The sequence below is a fragment of the Chironomus tepperi genome, unplaced genomic scaffold, assembly GCF_022539635.2.
Source record: "Chironomus tepperi strain 1889 unplaced genomic scaffold, CSIRO-AGI_Ctep_v1 contig_346, whole genome shotgun sequence".
Classification (NCBI taxonomy): Eukaryota; Metazoa; Arthropoda; class Insecta; order Diptera; family Chironomidae; genus Chironomus; species Chironomus tepperi.
Genome location: NW_027226468.1, coordinates 817919 through 833147, shown reverse-complemented (window position 1 = coordinate 833147; position 15229 = coordinate 817919). Strand labels below are relative to the sequence as shown.

The 15229-nt window shown below is 31.6% G+C and overlaps 3 protein-coding genes across 3 annotated transcripts; 2 read left to right on the top strand and 1 right to left on the bottom strand.

The window, feature by feature from the left end:
- Positions 1–157: 157 nt before the first annotated feature.
- Polr1A (RNA polymerase I subunit RpI1) lies at positions 158–5854 on the top strand. The gene is made up of 6 exons (XM_070644829.1): positions 158–296; positions 369–724; positions 784–2226; positions 2349–4645; positions 4807–5343; positions 5406–5854. The coding sequence occupies exons 2-6, from the start codon at positions 376–378 to the stop codon at positions 5823–5825; spliced, it is 5046 nt and encodes a 1681-aa protein (XP_070500930.1). The 5' UTR covers positions 158–296; positions 369–375; the 3' UTR covers positions 5826–5854.
- A 43-nt stretch (positions 5855–5897) lies between these two features.
- AIMP2 (aaRS-interacting multifunctional protein 2) lies at positions 5898–7029 on the top strand. The gene is made up of 2 exons (XM_070644813.1): positions 5898–6093; positions 6159–7029. The coding sequence occupies exons 1-2, from the start codon at positions 5974–5976 to the stop codon at positions 6984–6986; spliced, it is 948 nt and encodes a 315-aa protein (XP_070500914.1). The 5' UTR covers positions 5898–5973; the 3' UTR covers positions 6987–7029.
- Positions 7012–12709, bottom strand: swi2 (Protein singed wings 2). The gene is made up of 4 exons (XM_070644812.1): positions 12569–12709; positions 11837–12049; positions 8205–8370; positions 7012–8123 (listed from the first exon to the last, which is right to left on the bottom strand). The coding sequence occupies exons 1-4, from the start codon at positions 12616–12618 to the stop codon at positions 7071–7073; spliced, it is 1482 nt and encodes a 493-aa protein (XP_070500913.1). The 5' UTR covers positions 12619–12709; the 3' UTR covers positions 7012–7070.
- Positions 12710–15229: the final 2520 nt, after the last annotated feature.

Sequence of the window (15229 nt, the reverse complement as noted above, 5' to 3'; positions counted from 1 at the left end):
GACTAACAGTATTATCGTCAATACACAGCAATTAAGCTAAATATAGAGCCAATACAAAGTAATTTATGGACTTATTTTATTTTCATTTGAAATGCCTCAACCATTTTCGTAACGGTTAAAATAAATTTGAATCCCTATTGTCACATTTGTAAACATTAAAAAATACAAAAGTGTGTGATGAAAATAAAATTTAATTAATTCTACTAGAATTAACAAGAAAATCACAATAAAATTTATATTGTGTAAGCCATAAAGGAAAGTTTAATCAGTAGAAATTGAAGATTAGTCAAAACAAGGTAAGATAAGCCGTGAATTAAAGAAATATTTCAAACGCAACTAACCTAGAAGAACTAAATATTAATTTACAGTATAAAGATGCCTGTTCAATTGGCAAAAGAACGTCCTGTGACGTTAGAAGTTGAAAATCTAGAGTTTGGCATTTACAGCAGTGATGAGATTCGACAAATTAGTGTCTGTAAAGTCACAAATCCAATTGCCTTTGATTCACTTGGAAATTCAACAAGAGGAGGACTTTATGACAACAGAATGGGTCCTTGTGCTCGACGAGAGTTCTGTGGAACATGTAATAATGATAATAATACATGTGAAGGACATTTAGGACACATTGACTTAGTCATGACTTGCTACAATCCACTTTTCATGAAGTATGCAGCTACAATCCTCAAAATGGTATGCATAAAATGTAAAAAGATCCAGTTAACTGGTGAGTATGGAAAGATATAATTGAATGGATCCAGTATTAATCAGGGAATTTAATTTTAGAACGTATGAAGGAAATAGTGGAACTTCAATTGAAACTCGTTGATGCCGGTTTTGTGAGCGAAGCTTCTGATCTTGAGGAGCAGAAAATCATATTCTGTAACTTGTCAAAGATATCAACAAAAGTCAAGCATGACGATCTAGAGGAAGCTGAAAACAATGAAAAGAAACGCGAAAAAACGTACACAAAAACCATGAAAAAGTTGAGAAAATTACTTGAAGAACATCCAGTAAATCCATACGACAGAACAAAGACATCAGAAGGTCTTAGAAATTCAATAATGCACAGTGCTGTCGGAGCTGCATCAAGTACAACGACAAAAAGTAAATGCATTCATTGTCAAAGCACTTTGAAGAAAATCAGATATAATTTCAAGAAGTTTGTCATGTCACTGTCCAAAAATGAAATGGATGAGATTAAGAATCGCAGTACGATCGATGAAGGTGACGTGTCTCAGAAATCATCAACAAAAGTAATTATGGCTAATGAGTGTCGAGAATATATTAAGGAAATCATAAAGAATGACGGCGATTTCCTGAAAATCATGTTTCCAATTTTGGAAAAAGCTAAAGGAAATCCATATGATGTCTTTTTCATGGATATTGTGCCTGTTATTTCACCAATTTGGCGACCACCAAATCATGTTCGTGACATGCTGGTTGAACATCCACAGACAAAGTCATATAAGAATATTGTTGAATTTAACAACGAACTGTACTGTATCTTAACGACCAAAAAGAAGATGGACGGAGTTGAAATTAGCTCACAGGTATCATCAGAAATCCTTAAAGAAGCTGAGAATGTCTATAAAATGGCTCGAGGAACTTCAGTCAATGAAAAGATATACTTTAAATGGGAACAGCTGCAAAATGCAATTGACATGACTCTTGATAAGCAAGCGAACGTCAGTCAATATAATGCTGACAATTCTGTTGGAATTAAACAGATCATCGAAAAGAAGCAAGGATTAATTAGAATGCACATGATGGGTAAAAGAGTCAATTATGCAGCAAGAACTGTTATTACACCTGATCCATACATTGATGTCGATTCGATTGGAATTCCTGAAGCATTTGCATTAAAATTGACATATCCAGTCGCTGTAACGCCATGGAATGTAACACAGTTGAGAAAAATGGTTCTCAATGGACCTGATAAACATCCTGGCGCATGCTTCATTGAAACAACAAACGGATCCAAAAGAATTATTCCTAAAGATCCAAATCAACGAGAAGCTATGGCCAATACACTCTTGAAACCAGAGAAAAACGATGGACTTAAATTTGTTCATCGACATTTGCTGAACGGAGATGTGTTGTTGCTTAATCGACAGCCAACACTTCATAGACCATCAATTATGGCACATAAAGCTAGAATCTTGAAAGGCGAGAAGACATTTAAGCTGCATTACTCAAATTGTAAAAGTTATAATGCTGATTTTGATGGTAAGTTCCTATTAAGAAATAACGGTCAAATAGGATTTAAAAATTCTCGGTCAAAATATTTTTGAACCGGTCCTTTTTAAATTTTTGAACTTAAAATAACGGCCAAATTTTAACTTTTCTAGGTGATGAAATGAATGCGCATTTTCCACAGAACGAAGTTGGTCGTAGTGAAGCTTATAATTTGGTCGGTGTACAGAATCATTATCTAGTTCCAAAAGACGGAACTCCACTTGGTGGTTTAATTCAAGATCATATGATTTCCGGTGTAAAAATATCAATGCGTGGACGATTCTTCTGTAAAGAAGATTATCAGCAATTAGTTTTTCAAGGATTAAGCACAAAAACTGAAAGAATTAAGCTACTTCCACCGACCATCCTTAAACCTTATAAATTATGGAGTGGCAAGCAAATTTTCTCAACAATTATAATCAATCTTATTCCTGACAATAAGGAACGAATCAATTTAACATCGACAGCTAAAATTAATTCTGGATTATGGCAAACAGACAAGAAAAGGAAATGGAAGTATGGCGGAACTGAATTAAAAGAAAATCAAATGAGTGAGGCGGAAGTAATAATTCGAGGCGGAGAACTTCTCGTTGGTGTCTTGGACAAGAATCATTATGGATCAACTCCTTACAGTTTAATTCATTGCATGTATGAACTTTATGGCGGTGATGTATCCACAAAATTATTATCAGCATTGACTAGAGTCTTTACGACATTTTTACAATGGGAAGGATTTACTCTAGGTGTTCATGACATTCTTGTGCTTGATGATGCTGATAAGAAGAGACGAGAAATAATTGAAAATAGCAGAAAAATTGGAAAGAGTGTAACATGTCAAGTGCTGAATGTTCCTGAAGATATTACGGATGAGGAATTAGCTGAGAAGTTAGAAGAAGCATATGGCACTGATCCAAAATTCAGAACTCAATTGGATAGAAAGTATAAATCAGCACTTGATTCATACACAAATGACATCAATAAGACATGCTTGCCAAATGGCTTAATTTGTAAATTCCCCTCAAATAATCTTCAATTGATGGTCACGTCTGGTGCTAAGGGTTCAACAGTCAATACTATGCAAATTTCATGTCTTTTGGGTCAAATTGAGTTGGAAGGAAAACGTCCACCAGTTATGATTAATGGCAAGTCGTTGCCAAGCTTTTTACTGACTGATTGCAGTCCAAAAGCTGGTGGATACATTGATGGACGTTTCATGACTGGAATTGAACCTCAAGGATTTTTCTTCCATTGTATGGCTGGTCGTGAAGGTTTGATTGATACAGCTGTAAAAACCAGTCGTTCTGGATATCTTCAAAGATGTCTTATTAAGCATTTAGAAGGATTAACTGTTAGCTATGATGGAACTGTACGTGATAGTGACAAGAGTGTTGTACAATTTATGTACGGTGAAGATGGAATGGACATCCTTAAATCACAATTCTTAAAATCTAAAACGATGCAATTTTTGGTTGAGAATCAAAAGGCAATCTTGAGTGACGGCATGTTAGACATGGTGAGGAACTCGCCAGAAGTTGACGAAAAAATGAAGAAAATTTCCAAGAAAATTAAGACATACAAAAAGAAATTTGGAAATACTCTACAAAAACCAGCACGTGGATATGCAGTCAAGAAATGCCCGGAAACAATTAATTCACAATTTTCACCACATAAAAACTTTGGTTCCATTTCTGAGTGTGCTGAAAGTATATTAGATAAATACTTTAAAGACAATAGTGACGTCGATAAGGAGAATATCCGTGACATGTATTATTTGAAGAACATCAAATGTTTAGCGGAACCTGGCGAAGCTGTTGGACTTTTAGCTGCACAATCAATTGGAGAACCATCAACACAGATGACATTGAATACTTTTCACTTTGCTGGTCGAGGTGACATGAACGTGACATTGGGTATTCCTCGTTTGAGAGAAATTTTGATGATGGCATCTAAAGCTATAAAAACACCGTCAATGGAAATTGCCTTCCTTAATCAGAATTCAGACAATTTAGATAAAATTGCTGAAAAGTTCAGAATTCGATTGAATCAAGTCACTTTAGCGGATGTCATAGAGTATGTTAATGTAAAGTCATGGATATCCTTAAAACCATCTCGTGCACGTCACTACGAATTTACCTTTAATTTCCTTCCTCGTTTTGCTTACAAAAAGCAGTTTATAGTCAAGCCAAAAAAGATTGTCAAATATACACATGAAGCCTTCCTAATTAGACTGTTCAGATTAATTGAAAAAGCGTCTAAGGATACGGGTGGTGACTATATTGATAAGGAACAAAAAGAAAAATCATCGAAAAAGGTCAATGAAGACGGAGACGAGGAAAGTGGACAAGTCGAGAATGTTGTGAAAGACTTAAATGCACGGGAGGATTCTGATGATGATGGAGATGTTCCTATGGTAAGGATTTATATTGTAACGGTTTTTTCAAATTTTGAATTCTGTTCAGTAATTCAGTTAGTTCATTTCACTTCAGTTCGTTTAAATTTTTGAAAACCGTTAAAAATTTAATTTATTTCAAAAGTTCGTTAAATTGATTATTTTCTTTATTCTTAATTAAGGACGACGACGATGCAACAGCAGATAAAAGAAAATCCAAACAGGTTGATGAAATGGACTACGATGAACCTGAGAATGATGATGAGATGGACGATGCAAATTCTGACAAATCAGACGATGAATTTGATCTTGAAAAAGTTAAATTAGAAGTTGATGAGGACATGGACATTTCTAAATTACAGCAACTCATAGAAGAGAATCCAAATGCTGATTTAGAGCAATTAAAGGAACTAGAAGCAAAAGAAGATGCTGATTTAGATAATTTAAAGGATGATGATATAGTTAAAGCTTTATCTAAGAAAGCTCATGCATCATGCAGTAACATTTTAGTCAATGAATTTACATCAGACACAAAACATCACAGATGGTGTAAAGTAAAGTTCCAAGTTCCAGTAAAATTCAAGAATATCGATTTAACGAGTGTCATCCGTGATGCTGCAAGAACTGCTGTCATTTGGGAGATACCAAAAATTAAGCGTGCAATTACATTCAAGCAAAATGATTTGTTGTGCATTAAAACTGAAGGAATCAACATTGAGGTAAGGAAATAAGCAATTTGTAATATTCACAATGTCTAATCGTGTCAATTTAATTATTACAGGCAATGCTACAATACGATAAAATATTGGATTTGAACAAGCTTTACACGAACGACATACATGCTGTGGCCAATATTTATGGAATTGAAGCAGCAGCTCGAGTTGTTGTCAAGGAAGTTCAAAATGTCTTCAAAGTTTACGGAATTACAGTTGATCCAAGACATTTGTCACTCATATCTGATTATATGACATTTGATGGAACCTTCAAACCACTCAATAGAAAAGGAATTGAGTCATCGGCATCACCTTTACAGCAGGTTTCATTTGAATCTGCTTTACAATTTTTGAAGAATGCAGCAGTTCAAGGAAAAGTTGATAATATTGATTCACCATCTGCCTGTCTCATAGCTGGACATCCTTGTAAAATCGGAACTGGCGCATTTGGATTAGTTAATGATTTAAGTTACGTTTTAAAGAAATAATTTTTTGAAAATATTTTTTGAGAAATAAAAATAACGGTTAAAATTTTTTTGAATTTAGTCAAGTTGTTTTCTTTTGCTCAAAGGGCTTCGTACCTAACTTCTAGTGCTGTATTTTTGTTTTATTGGAATTAATTTAATTCAAGGAAGTATGTACTCATTAAAGCCGATTTTAACTGATCAAAACATTGATTTGCCAACGTGCATGTATAAAATGAAGCCGGTTAACTCAAATATCATTGAGAATTCATGTGTTTCTAAAAATAACTCGGTAAGTCATAGAAATATGAAAAATGTGCATGACGTGAAAATTAAGAAAATTGCAATATTTTTCAGGAAAAGTCAGAAGTCGAACTTCTTGAGGATAGACAGAATAGAATTCTTGATAAACTGAATGAATTGAAGCAGACTTTACTGTCTATGAGAGGAGATTTGAACCTTTGCAGTAAGCCAGCTCAACAGAACATCCAGCAACAACAACAACAACAACAACAACAACAAAAAGCCGCAAAAGTGAAAATCCAGAAAAAACCAATTGATGTCAATAATCTTGCGGAAATAGTAGTGAATGTTCATCCTAAAAACATTCCCTACAGTATCCTTGCATTTAGAAATTTGTTCAAGGACAGACTATTTTTGGACGTAGAAGTTTTCACTCATTCAAGCATTTCTGATGCTGATTTTAATGATCTTACAAAGGATTTTACTGACAAGATCACAAAGAAATTAGATTACGTAGCAAAATTGCCAACATTGAAAGTGACAATAATCTGGAAGGATGTTGAGACAACGCAATTTATATCCAGTCCATCAAAATTCATCCCTGTTTATGGAGAAATCAACATTATCAGATATTTGAATCGTGTTGGACCTAGTGAGCACAATTATGAGTTTGATAACTTCCAAGCAAATAATCATGATCAAGTGCTGGATGTTTGTTATCAACTGTCAAAGAAGCACTCGGACAAGGAACGTCAACAATACATCCAACAACTCAGTAAACGACTGGGCAAGGATCAATTTTACAACAGTGCATCTTCATTATCGATCTCTGATATTGCTGTCAGTAGCATCTTGAAGAAGCTTTATGCCAATAACTTTAAAGGAATGCCTGCTAACTTGTCGAATTGGCTCAATACTATCTCTCCAATTGCTGGATATTAAACTATTTTGTTGAATTAAAGAATGCTTTGTGAAAATTTAATAATGACTTTATTATTATTTCCTAAATGCTAAGGCTACTAGGACCTAAAATAGTGGAGTATGCAGCACAATCCACGGCAATTTACCACTTTTCTTATATCGGTAATAATCAAATAAGAGATTAACAAGAATAATCACAATAAGAACTGAGAATATTATGGACATTATTTCATATGAATTAAGTATGAGATTATGTGTTTTACAGACATCACTCTTGGTCAGTTCCATTATTAATCGTCCATCAATTTCTGGATCATTTCTGTCATTATGGCATTGTAGTTTCCTTTTATCTATAATTATATCATATTTTTGACACAATTTAAGCAGTCTTGGCATATAACGACATGAACAAATCCAATTATTTTCTGATAAATATAACTTTGTGGCATGATGACTCTTTTCGAAGCTATTGTCAAATGCAAAGACGGGAATTCGTTCAAGTAAATTTCCTTTGAGATTTAACACACGAAAATTTTCAAACCATTGACAATTATCAAGTACCGAAACATCCTTAATTTGATTATAGTCGAGATAAATGTCATGGACGTCGTTGTATGTTGAATTTTTGAAGCATAAAGCATCGAGGGATGTGATGTTATTACGGTCAAAATAAAGTGAGTTTGTGTAGTCAGGTAGTCGTGCTGGAAAGTTAAAGAATCCTTTGTGGCTACAATTTACGGATATGACAGGTTTAAAGTCATGTTCTTCTTCATCGTACCTTAAAAAGCTTATGTGACATGAACAGTTCCTTATATCCTTCAAATCTTCTTTGCATACTTTTGCCAGTGCAATTTTATAGCTCATTACTGTGTACAGTGGCCGTGCACGAAATTTTGTATCGGAACAGTTTAACGACTTTTTATCCTCGACATCAACTTTTGGATCATTTCCAGCAATCCATTTAATTATTTTAGCTTGACTGCAGTTCCACAAGTTTCCGAAAAGTTTGAGTTTTACTTGTTCACGTGCACTGTCAAATGAAAGCTTCTCAATTATGTGCAGCTGGTTGTATCTCAAGTCAATCTTCTCGATAGCTGGTAAGTCACTGAATACGTCTGCTTTGATCAAGTTAAGCTCACTTCTTGTGATGTTGATGAACTGGAAGTAATAATTGGGATTAATTATGAGTTTCCATGACATACTTAGGTCAGGGGCATGTCTTAGCACAGTCTCACTTACCGTCAGCTGCTCTAATCGAGGAAACTTTCCTAAAAATCTATTGAATGAACTATATCCTATGTGGAGATTCCTGACTTTCTTAAAATATTTCAGCAGAGTCAAATCGAATGTTGACGTGTTGTGATAGCAAATGACTAAGTGCTCAATTCTCTCGAGTTTTGGCTTGCTGTAATAAAAATGTATCTTATAAGTAAATCAAAAGCAACCATTGGAAGTGACAGATGAGCATTTTTAACGATTTTTTGAAATTTAAAATCGAGATTCATTTTAATCTGAGGATTTATTTTTAATCCTTGGATTTAATTTTTAATCAATCAATTTAGGATCTGATACTTAAGGTAAGTCTGATTGTGTAGTTTAAGTTTAGGGATCATTCACTTCTGTGGTCGTTTTTTGTTACGTTCATAAGTTTTTCAGGGTAAATGAGTTCATAACGTTCATTTGAAATTTGAATAATATTTATTTTACATAGTTGAAAACCCCTTTTTCATACAAAAGCTCAGTCTGTTTTTAAACTCCGAAGAATAAACATCACACTATGGGACAGAAATGAAATTTTTTTCCAAAAATTATTTTCTTCGCTTAAATTATTGTCCCTAATATCCAATTTATAGAACTGCTTACGAAATTGGATAATTCGATTCCACTGCGGAGAAATGGCTCTTCAAAGTTTGGTTCAAGTGTCCTTTCTCATCAAACTCAAACGATCGTCACCAGTCACTGGTTTGATAAAAACTTTTGAAATTTTTTTTGTTTGATAGCTATGTATAGGAACTTAATTATAAGATAGAAAAAATTATCCTGCCTTGATTCCCTTAGCGGAATTTTTGAATTTACTCAGAAAATGACATGCATGTTGTGTTTCCGTTTGTTTGAGCCTCAACCAGTGCAACTATGGATTTTAAAAATATTTTTATATTATAGATATGGATATAATGTACAACTTTTATGAACATACTATATAATTTTACTGCAGTTTTGGTGATGAAAAAATTATTTTCTTCAAAAAAATCGCAATTTTTGGACATAAGTTGCTGTAGCTCTTCAGGAATACCCATAGTAGTGGAATTTTATTGCATATTTAAATAGCTCTTACTTTATGCTATTTGAAAGTGCAGTTAGTTGGAAGTCGGTATATCAGACACTTTCGAGCAATTTGGCTTTGAAGTGATAGTGAAATGGATCGACGAAAATGAAAAAATTGAATAACTTTTTTATAGTCTAACAAAAATTTTTGTTTTTACTGTAGATCAATAGATCTCATCAATACGCGTATTTTGAGTATAAATATGTTATGCTTTGGTCAAATTTTCTGAGTGAAATGTTAAATTTTCAATTTTGACCAAAATTTTTCAAAAAAAATCACTTTTTTTCAAAAATTCAATGAAACTTGCTGGAATCTTTTTTAAAAGTTCTATTTTTATATCGTAATCAACTTTTGTTCAGCAACTTGTCTCAAATTTACCTAATTGAGGTTGAAATTTGACAAAAACTGATTTTTAGTGCATTTTTTGGGATTTTTTCATACAAATGCTATTAAATCTTATCAAATATCAATTTTTAGCATTATATTATTGATTAACTTTATGTTCTTAAGGATGATCTTTCATTTTCCGGACAGAAACTTATAGGTTATCTAGTAAAAACGTTAAAAAAATGGGTTTAAGTGGTTCGAGTAAAGAGACAAAAATTTTCAAATTCACTTTTTTGCAACTAAAATTATTCAGAAGACTTCCAAACTTTCAGAAACTATAGATTATGATGAAAATTTACTAAATTATTGCAAGTTTGGGCTAGTTTAGGTTTTAAAACGGCATTTTTTATCTAATTTCATAGAAAGTGTCAGTCATAGTTTTAATTCATTTTTCTTATCAAATAACTTCATGTTTTGATAGTATTTAGTAATTTCAATAGTTTTTCCAATAAAAAAGTTTCATCTAATTATGGAGAGTAGGATTTATATATCATATTAAATGAAATATTTATTTAAAATTTTTCACAAAATTTAGGATTGATATGAAGCAATTTTACTGTTATTTGCTTGAAGGAAAATATTTATCATTATCAACAATATCAAATTTAAAGCAAAAATAAAAATTTTATAGTATCTGTGATAGCAATATCTATAGAAAAACTGTTTTAAAATGTAGTTATTTCAATTTTTAAAATCAGATAAAAAAGGTCGTTTTCAAACCTATACTAAGCCAAACTAGCAATAATTTAGTAAATTTTGATCATAATCTATAGTTTCTGAAAGTTTGGAAGTCTTCTGAATAATTTTAATTGCAAAAAAGTGAATTTGAAAATTTTTGTCTCCTTGCTTGAACTACTTAAAGTCAGTTTTTGACCGTTTTTACAAGATATCTGATAAGTTTCTCTTCAGAAATCTTTCATTATCTTTCTCAAAAACATAAAGTTAATCAATAATATGATGCTAAGAATTTATATTTGATAAGATTTAATAGCATTTGTATGAAAAAACCTCAAAAAATGCACTAAAAATCAGTTTTTGTCAAATTTCAACCTCAATTAGGTAAATTTGAGACAAGTTGCTGAACAAAAGTTGATTACGATATAAAAATAGAACTTTTAAAAAAGATTCCAGCAAGTTTCATTGAATTTTTGAAAAAAAGTGATTTTTTTTGAAAAATTTTGGTCAAAATTGAAAATTTAACATTTCACTCAGAAAATTTGACCAAAGCATAACATATTTATACTCAAAATACGCGTATTGATGAGATCTATTGATCTACAGTAAAAACAAAAATTTTTGTTAGACTATAAAAAAGTTATTCAATTTTTTCATTTTCGTCGATCCATTTCACTATCACTTCAAAGCCAAATTGCTCGAAAGTGTCTGATATACCGACTTCCAACTAACTGCACTTTCAAATAGCATAAAGTAAGAGCTATTTAAATATGCAATAAAATTCCACTACTATGGGTATTCCTGAAGAGCTACAGCAACTTATGTCCAAAAATTGCGATTTTTTTGAAGAAAATAATTTTTTTCATCACCAAAACTGCAGTAAAATTATATAGTATGTTCATAAAAGTTGTACATTATATCCATATCTATAATATAAAAATATTTTTAAAATCCATAGTTGCACTGGTTGAGGCTCAAACAAACGGAAACACAACATGCATGTCATTTTCTGAGTAAATTCAAAAATTCCGCTAAGGGAATCAAGGCAGGATAATTTTTTCTATCTTATAATTAAGTTCCTATACATAGCTATCAAACAAAAAAAATTTCAAAAGTTTTTATCAAACCAGTGACTGGTGACGATCGTTTGAGTTTGATGAGAAAGGACACTTGAACCAAACTTTGAAGAGCCATTTCTCCGCAGTGGAATCGAATTATCCAATTTCGTAAGCAGTTCTATAAATGGGATATTAGGGACAATAATTTAAGCGAAGAAAATAATTTTTGGAAAAAAATTTCATTTCTGTCCCATAGTGCATCATTGTGAATAATTAAATCCATTTGAAAACTCTTTAATCAAATTACACTTAAATGAGTCGTCGGCCATACATTGTGAATCATTAGCTGAATCTCAAACGACTTAATAATCTGCTAAAAATGCTTTAAAAACTATTTAATAAATATGAATGGACATATAATTTACTTTGTATAGTTACGGAAATTGATCATTTCTCCATGACAATAGAGTATTTGTGTCGATTTGAAGCGAATACATTTGGGCAATGTAAATTGGTCATTTTTTTCTTCATAGAACTCCCCAAGCTTATCACACAAATACGTCAGATTCTTGTGTTCATGAAAAAAGTTTGATGTATCAAGGTCAGTTTCATAGTATGTCTTGATATTGATGTTCTCACTGTTACATTTTTGGGGATATTGAATTGCAATTAGTAATAGAACTCACTAGACACAACAATTAATGATAAGATAAAGCGCAACAGATTTCCATAAATGATAAAAATAGCTTTTTTGTCTCTTTACTTTATCAATTTAGGCATTCAGTCGACAATAACATGTGACGTTTATTTATATATATGGTGCTAATTGATGGTGTTAATTAATAGGTTCAAAGTAGATCAGAAGTTCGAGCATTTTATATAGCGACTTTTGTGTACTTTGTTGGAACTAGCTTAACTTTAACGGCAGTCTTCATGTTTTAATGAAGCATTGCAAAGCTCTAGACCCGCATGCTTAACGACACCTTATAAATTTCACAATTATGTCCACAAAATATAAAGGAACTGAGAATTACAAGCTCAATACTGAATCAACTAATTAAAAACTTTGAAATTTATCTTGAATAATTTGATCATCTATGTCTGTATCCATAGCACTTTATACTTTTCATCATTCCTGTCTGAATCACGTCACTCACCAAAAAACATAAGGTATAACTACAATTAAAATTAAAAATAATCTATCCATAGCTTTTCACACATTAAATGCTTTTTTAAGTATTTTTCTGCGCACCAAATGCGATTCACTCTGCGGTGATCACATACATACTTCGATGGTGTTTAAGCGATTACTGAAAATGAAAATGAAAAGTTCTCTCCGCTGTTTTCGTGTTTCTCGCGAAATTTTTGAATACGCATCGTTACTATCATATTTCCGAGGGTTCATTATTAACTCTTTTTTTTCTCACTTTTGTATCGGACATGAGACATACACCATATATTTATTATTTTCTAGGTCATGGTCAATTTTTTTACGTACATCTTTTTTATTTGCATGTGATACTCAATTAAATTGATCATGAAATGTCGTGATTGAGCTTTATTGATTGACTATATTTGTCAGCTGGATATAAATTTGTATTTTTTATTAAGGAGTCATCATCCTTATAATGTTTGAAGCTTTAATAGTTTTTACCTAGTTTCTCAGTAAAACTTAGTCCTTCAAGGTTCGTTTAGAGACTTTTGAAGATGTCGCGGAGAGCATTAATTATTAACAGCTTATTTACACATTTATTCATTGACGGGGACATTATTAACAGCTAATTACGTTTTGTTGAAAAAACCGTTACAATTTTTTTTTTATTTTAAATGAACTGAAATGAAATGAACTGAGGATAACTGAACTATTTTTCATTCAACAATATAAAATTGCATTTGTTAGTTTAATTAAAACTAAGGTAAATAGACGTTATCTAAGTACAATTATTAGCTTATAGCATTCGTAACTCGCCCAATAACGATTAGAAACTAACGGAATTCAACAAAATTGACATTTGAAAGGAAATTTTGCAGAAAAATTATTTTAACTTTCACATATCAGAAGATCGGTGAAAATATGGTAAATAAAGCTAGAAGATTCGATCAAAGGTGACGAAAAGACATGCTGTGCAGCGATGAGTTTGACAAATAAATGTTTTCCACGAAAAAACCTACAATATTAATAATTTTCCTTGAAATTTCCAAGCCTCCAAAGTTCTTTTAAAATGTTAAAGGTTCCTAAAGTACTGAAATTAAAGTAGAGCAAGGTAAGTTCATCAGATCCAAGCCTCTAAGGTAAGTAAAACACATTCAGTTATTATTTTTTCTTTATTTTTCTCATTTTTTCATGACTCGATAGTCAATTTATGCATTACATTTATCATCTATGTTCTTACTTAATTTCATTCATTTTTTAGATAGATTTTTTTTAAATTTAAATATTTTATCCAATTCTTTAATTCATTAAATCGCGTTTATAAGATTTCATCATTTTATAAGGAGATTTCCATCTATTTTTTTTTTCGATTTTTTCTTACTTTATTTTTTATTTAAATTTCATTGAGAATGGGCTTCATCGGAAAATTAGGCCTACATGAAAAATGAGAAAAATTTTAATTCAACAATTTTTTCTTTTTTGTTCCTTTCGATTTTTGCATATAAAAAAAATAATTTTAAATTGAAAAACGAGAGAAAAATAAGAAAAAAAGAAATCCAATTTTCATTGTGACTTGATTGGCTTCTTGACATAAACATCACCTTATTACTTATAAAATAGAAAAAAAGAACATATTCTTTATGGTAACATATAGTATCACATTAAAATTATTTCAATCGTCGTCAAACTTATTCTTTTTTTTTTTTGATTATTCTCAATATATTCATTGTAATTGAGCAGTAAAAAAATTAATTTTTTTTTTTTTAGAAAAATTCAAAATTTTTCCTTTTACACATTCACGGTTAATTTAATTAAGGATATAAATTTGGGTTTATCTTTTTTTGTTTCTTCAATAAGAAAAGAATTTTTTATCTTTTCACATTTTACTTTTTTGTTAACTTAAATAATACTTGAACGTTGAAAATTCATTTTTTTTATGTCTATTTACACGGTATGTCTTTACATAAATTGAAATGCTACTTGGTACATTTGCTGTGCATTTTTTTTTGTAATTTTAATGTCGGAGCAAAGGTGAATCTGTCATTGCAAGAGTAAGGACTCTTTGGATAAGCAGTTAGGCAACTGCTCTGCAATCCTCACTATCATTATTGTAAGGACATGGATTCGATTCCCATCAGAGGCTGATCTGCCAATCATTACACAAGGAGCGTAGTGTAGCTATGACAAGGATTCTCACAATGCTTACGACATTACGGATAAGGGTCTTTTACTTTGTCTGAATGGCTAGTTCTAAATTCAATTTAACCTTGGAGATTCGAATGAAGGATTTTCGATACTTCAATTCTTCGGAGTTGTTGTAATAATGACGATTATTGGAAACCGGATCACAAAATTGGAGAGCAGCCCTAAGATCAGAACATATTTCCATATGCTCAAGAGATGTTTCAATACTTTAAGAAATGTAGGCACATCCTACGTGCCTTGAAATTTTTCTAGGGTTGAAGTGCGTCGCGGCACAAAATGACTGAAGATTTCAAAGAAGAGAGTCAATTCTAGACAATAACAAGAGAGATTTTGAGCCATTAATTATCCGGCAACGTCTCTGCCCATTTCTTCATGGTTAGATCCTGGATCAATAGAGACTAATCATCTCGAATTAATTTAAAAAACCATTGGAAAGACAGATTTAAACGTCATATAAGGA

Bases quoted from the DNA above. Each gene is read 5' to 3' on its own strand.
- swi2 (XM_070644812.1), bottom strand. From the start codon at position 12,618: ATGGATAGATTATTTTTAATTTTAATTGTAGTTATACCTTATGTTTTT. The intron at 12,050-12,568 runs GTGAGTGACGTG...AAAATGTAACAG, and splicing joins GTTATACCTTATGTTTTTTG to TGAGAACATCAATATCAAGA. The intron at 8,371-11,836 runs GTAAATTATATG...TTTTTATTACAG, and splicing joins AATTTCCGTAACTATACAAA to CAAGCCAAAACTCGAGAGAA.
- AIMP2 (XM_070644813.1), top strand. From the start codon at position 5,974: ATGTACTCATTAAAGCCGATTTTAACTGATCAAAACATTGATTTGCCA. The intron at 6,094-6,158 runs GTAAGTCATAGA...AATATTTTTCAG, and splicing joins GTGTTTCTAAAAATAACTCG to GAAAAGTCAGAAGTCGAACT.
- Polr1A (XM_070644829.1), top strand. From the start codon at position 376: ATGCCTGTTCAATTGGCAAAAGAACGTCCTGTGACGTTAGAAGTTGAA. The intron at 2,227-2,348 runs GTAAGTTCCTAT...TAACTTTTCTAG, and splicing joins TTATAATGCTGATTTTGATG to GTGATGAAATGAATGCGCAT. The intron at 5,344-5,405 runs GTAAGGAAATAA...TAATTATTACAG, and splicing joins CTGAAGGAATCAACATTGAG to GCAATGCTACAATACGATAA.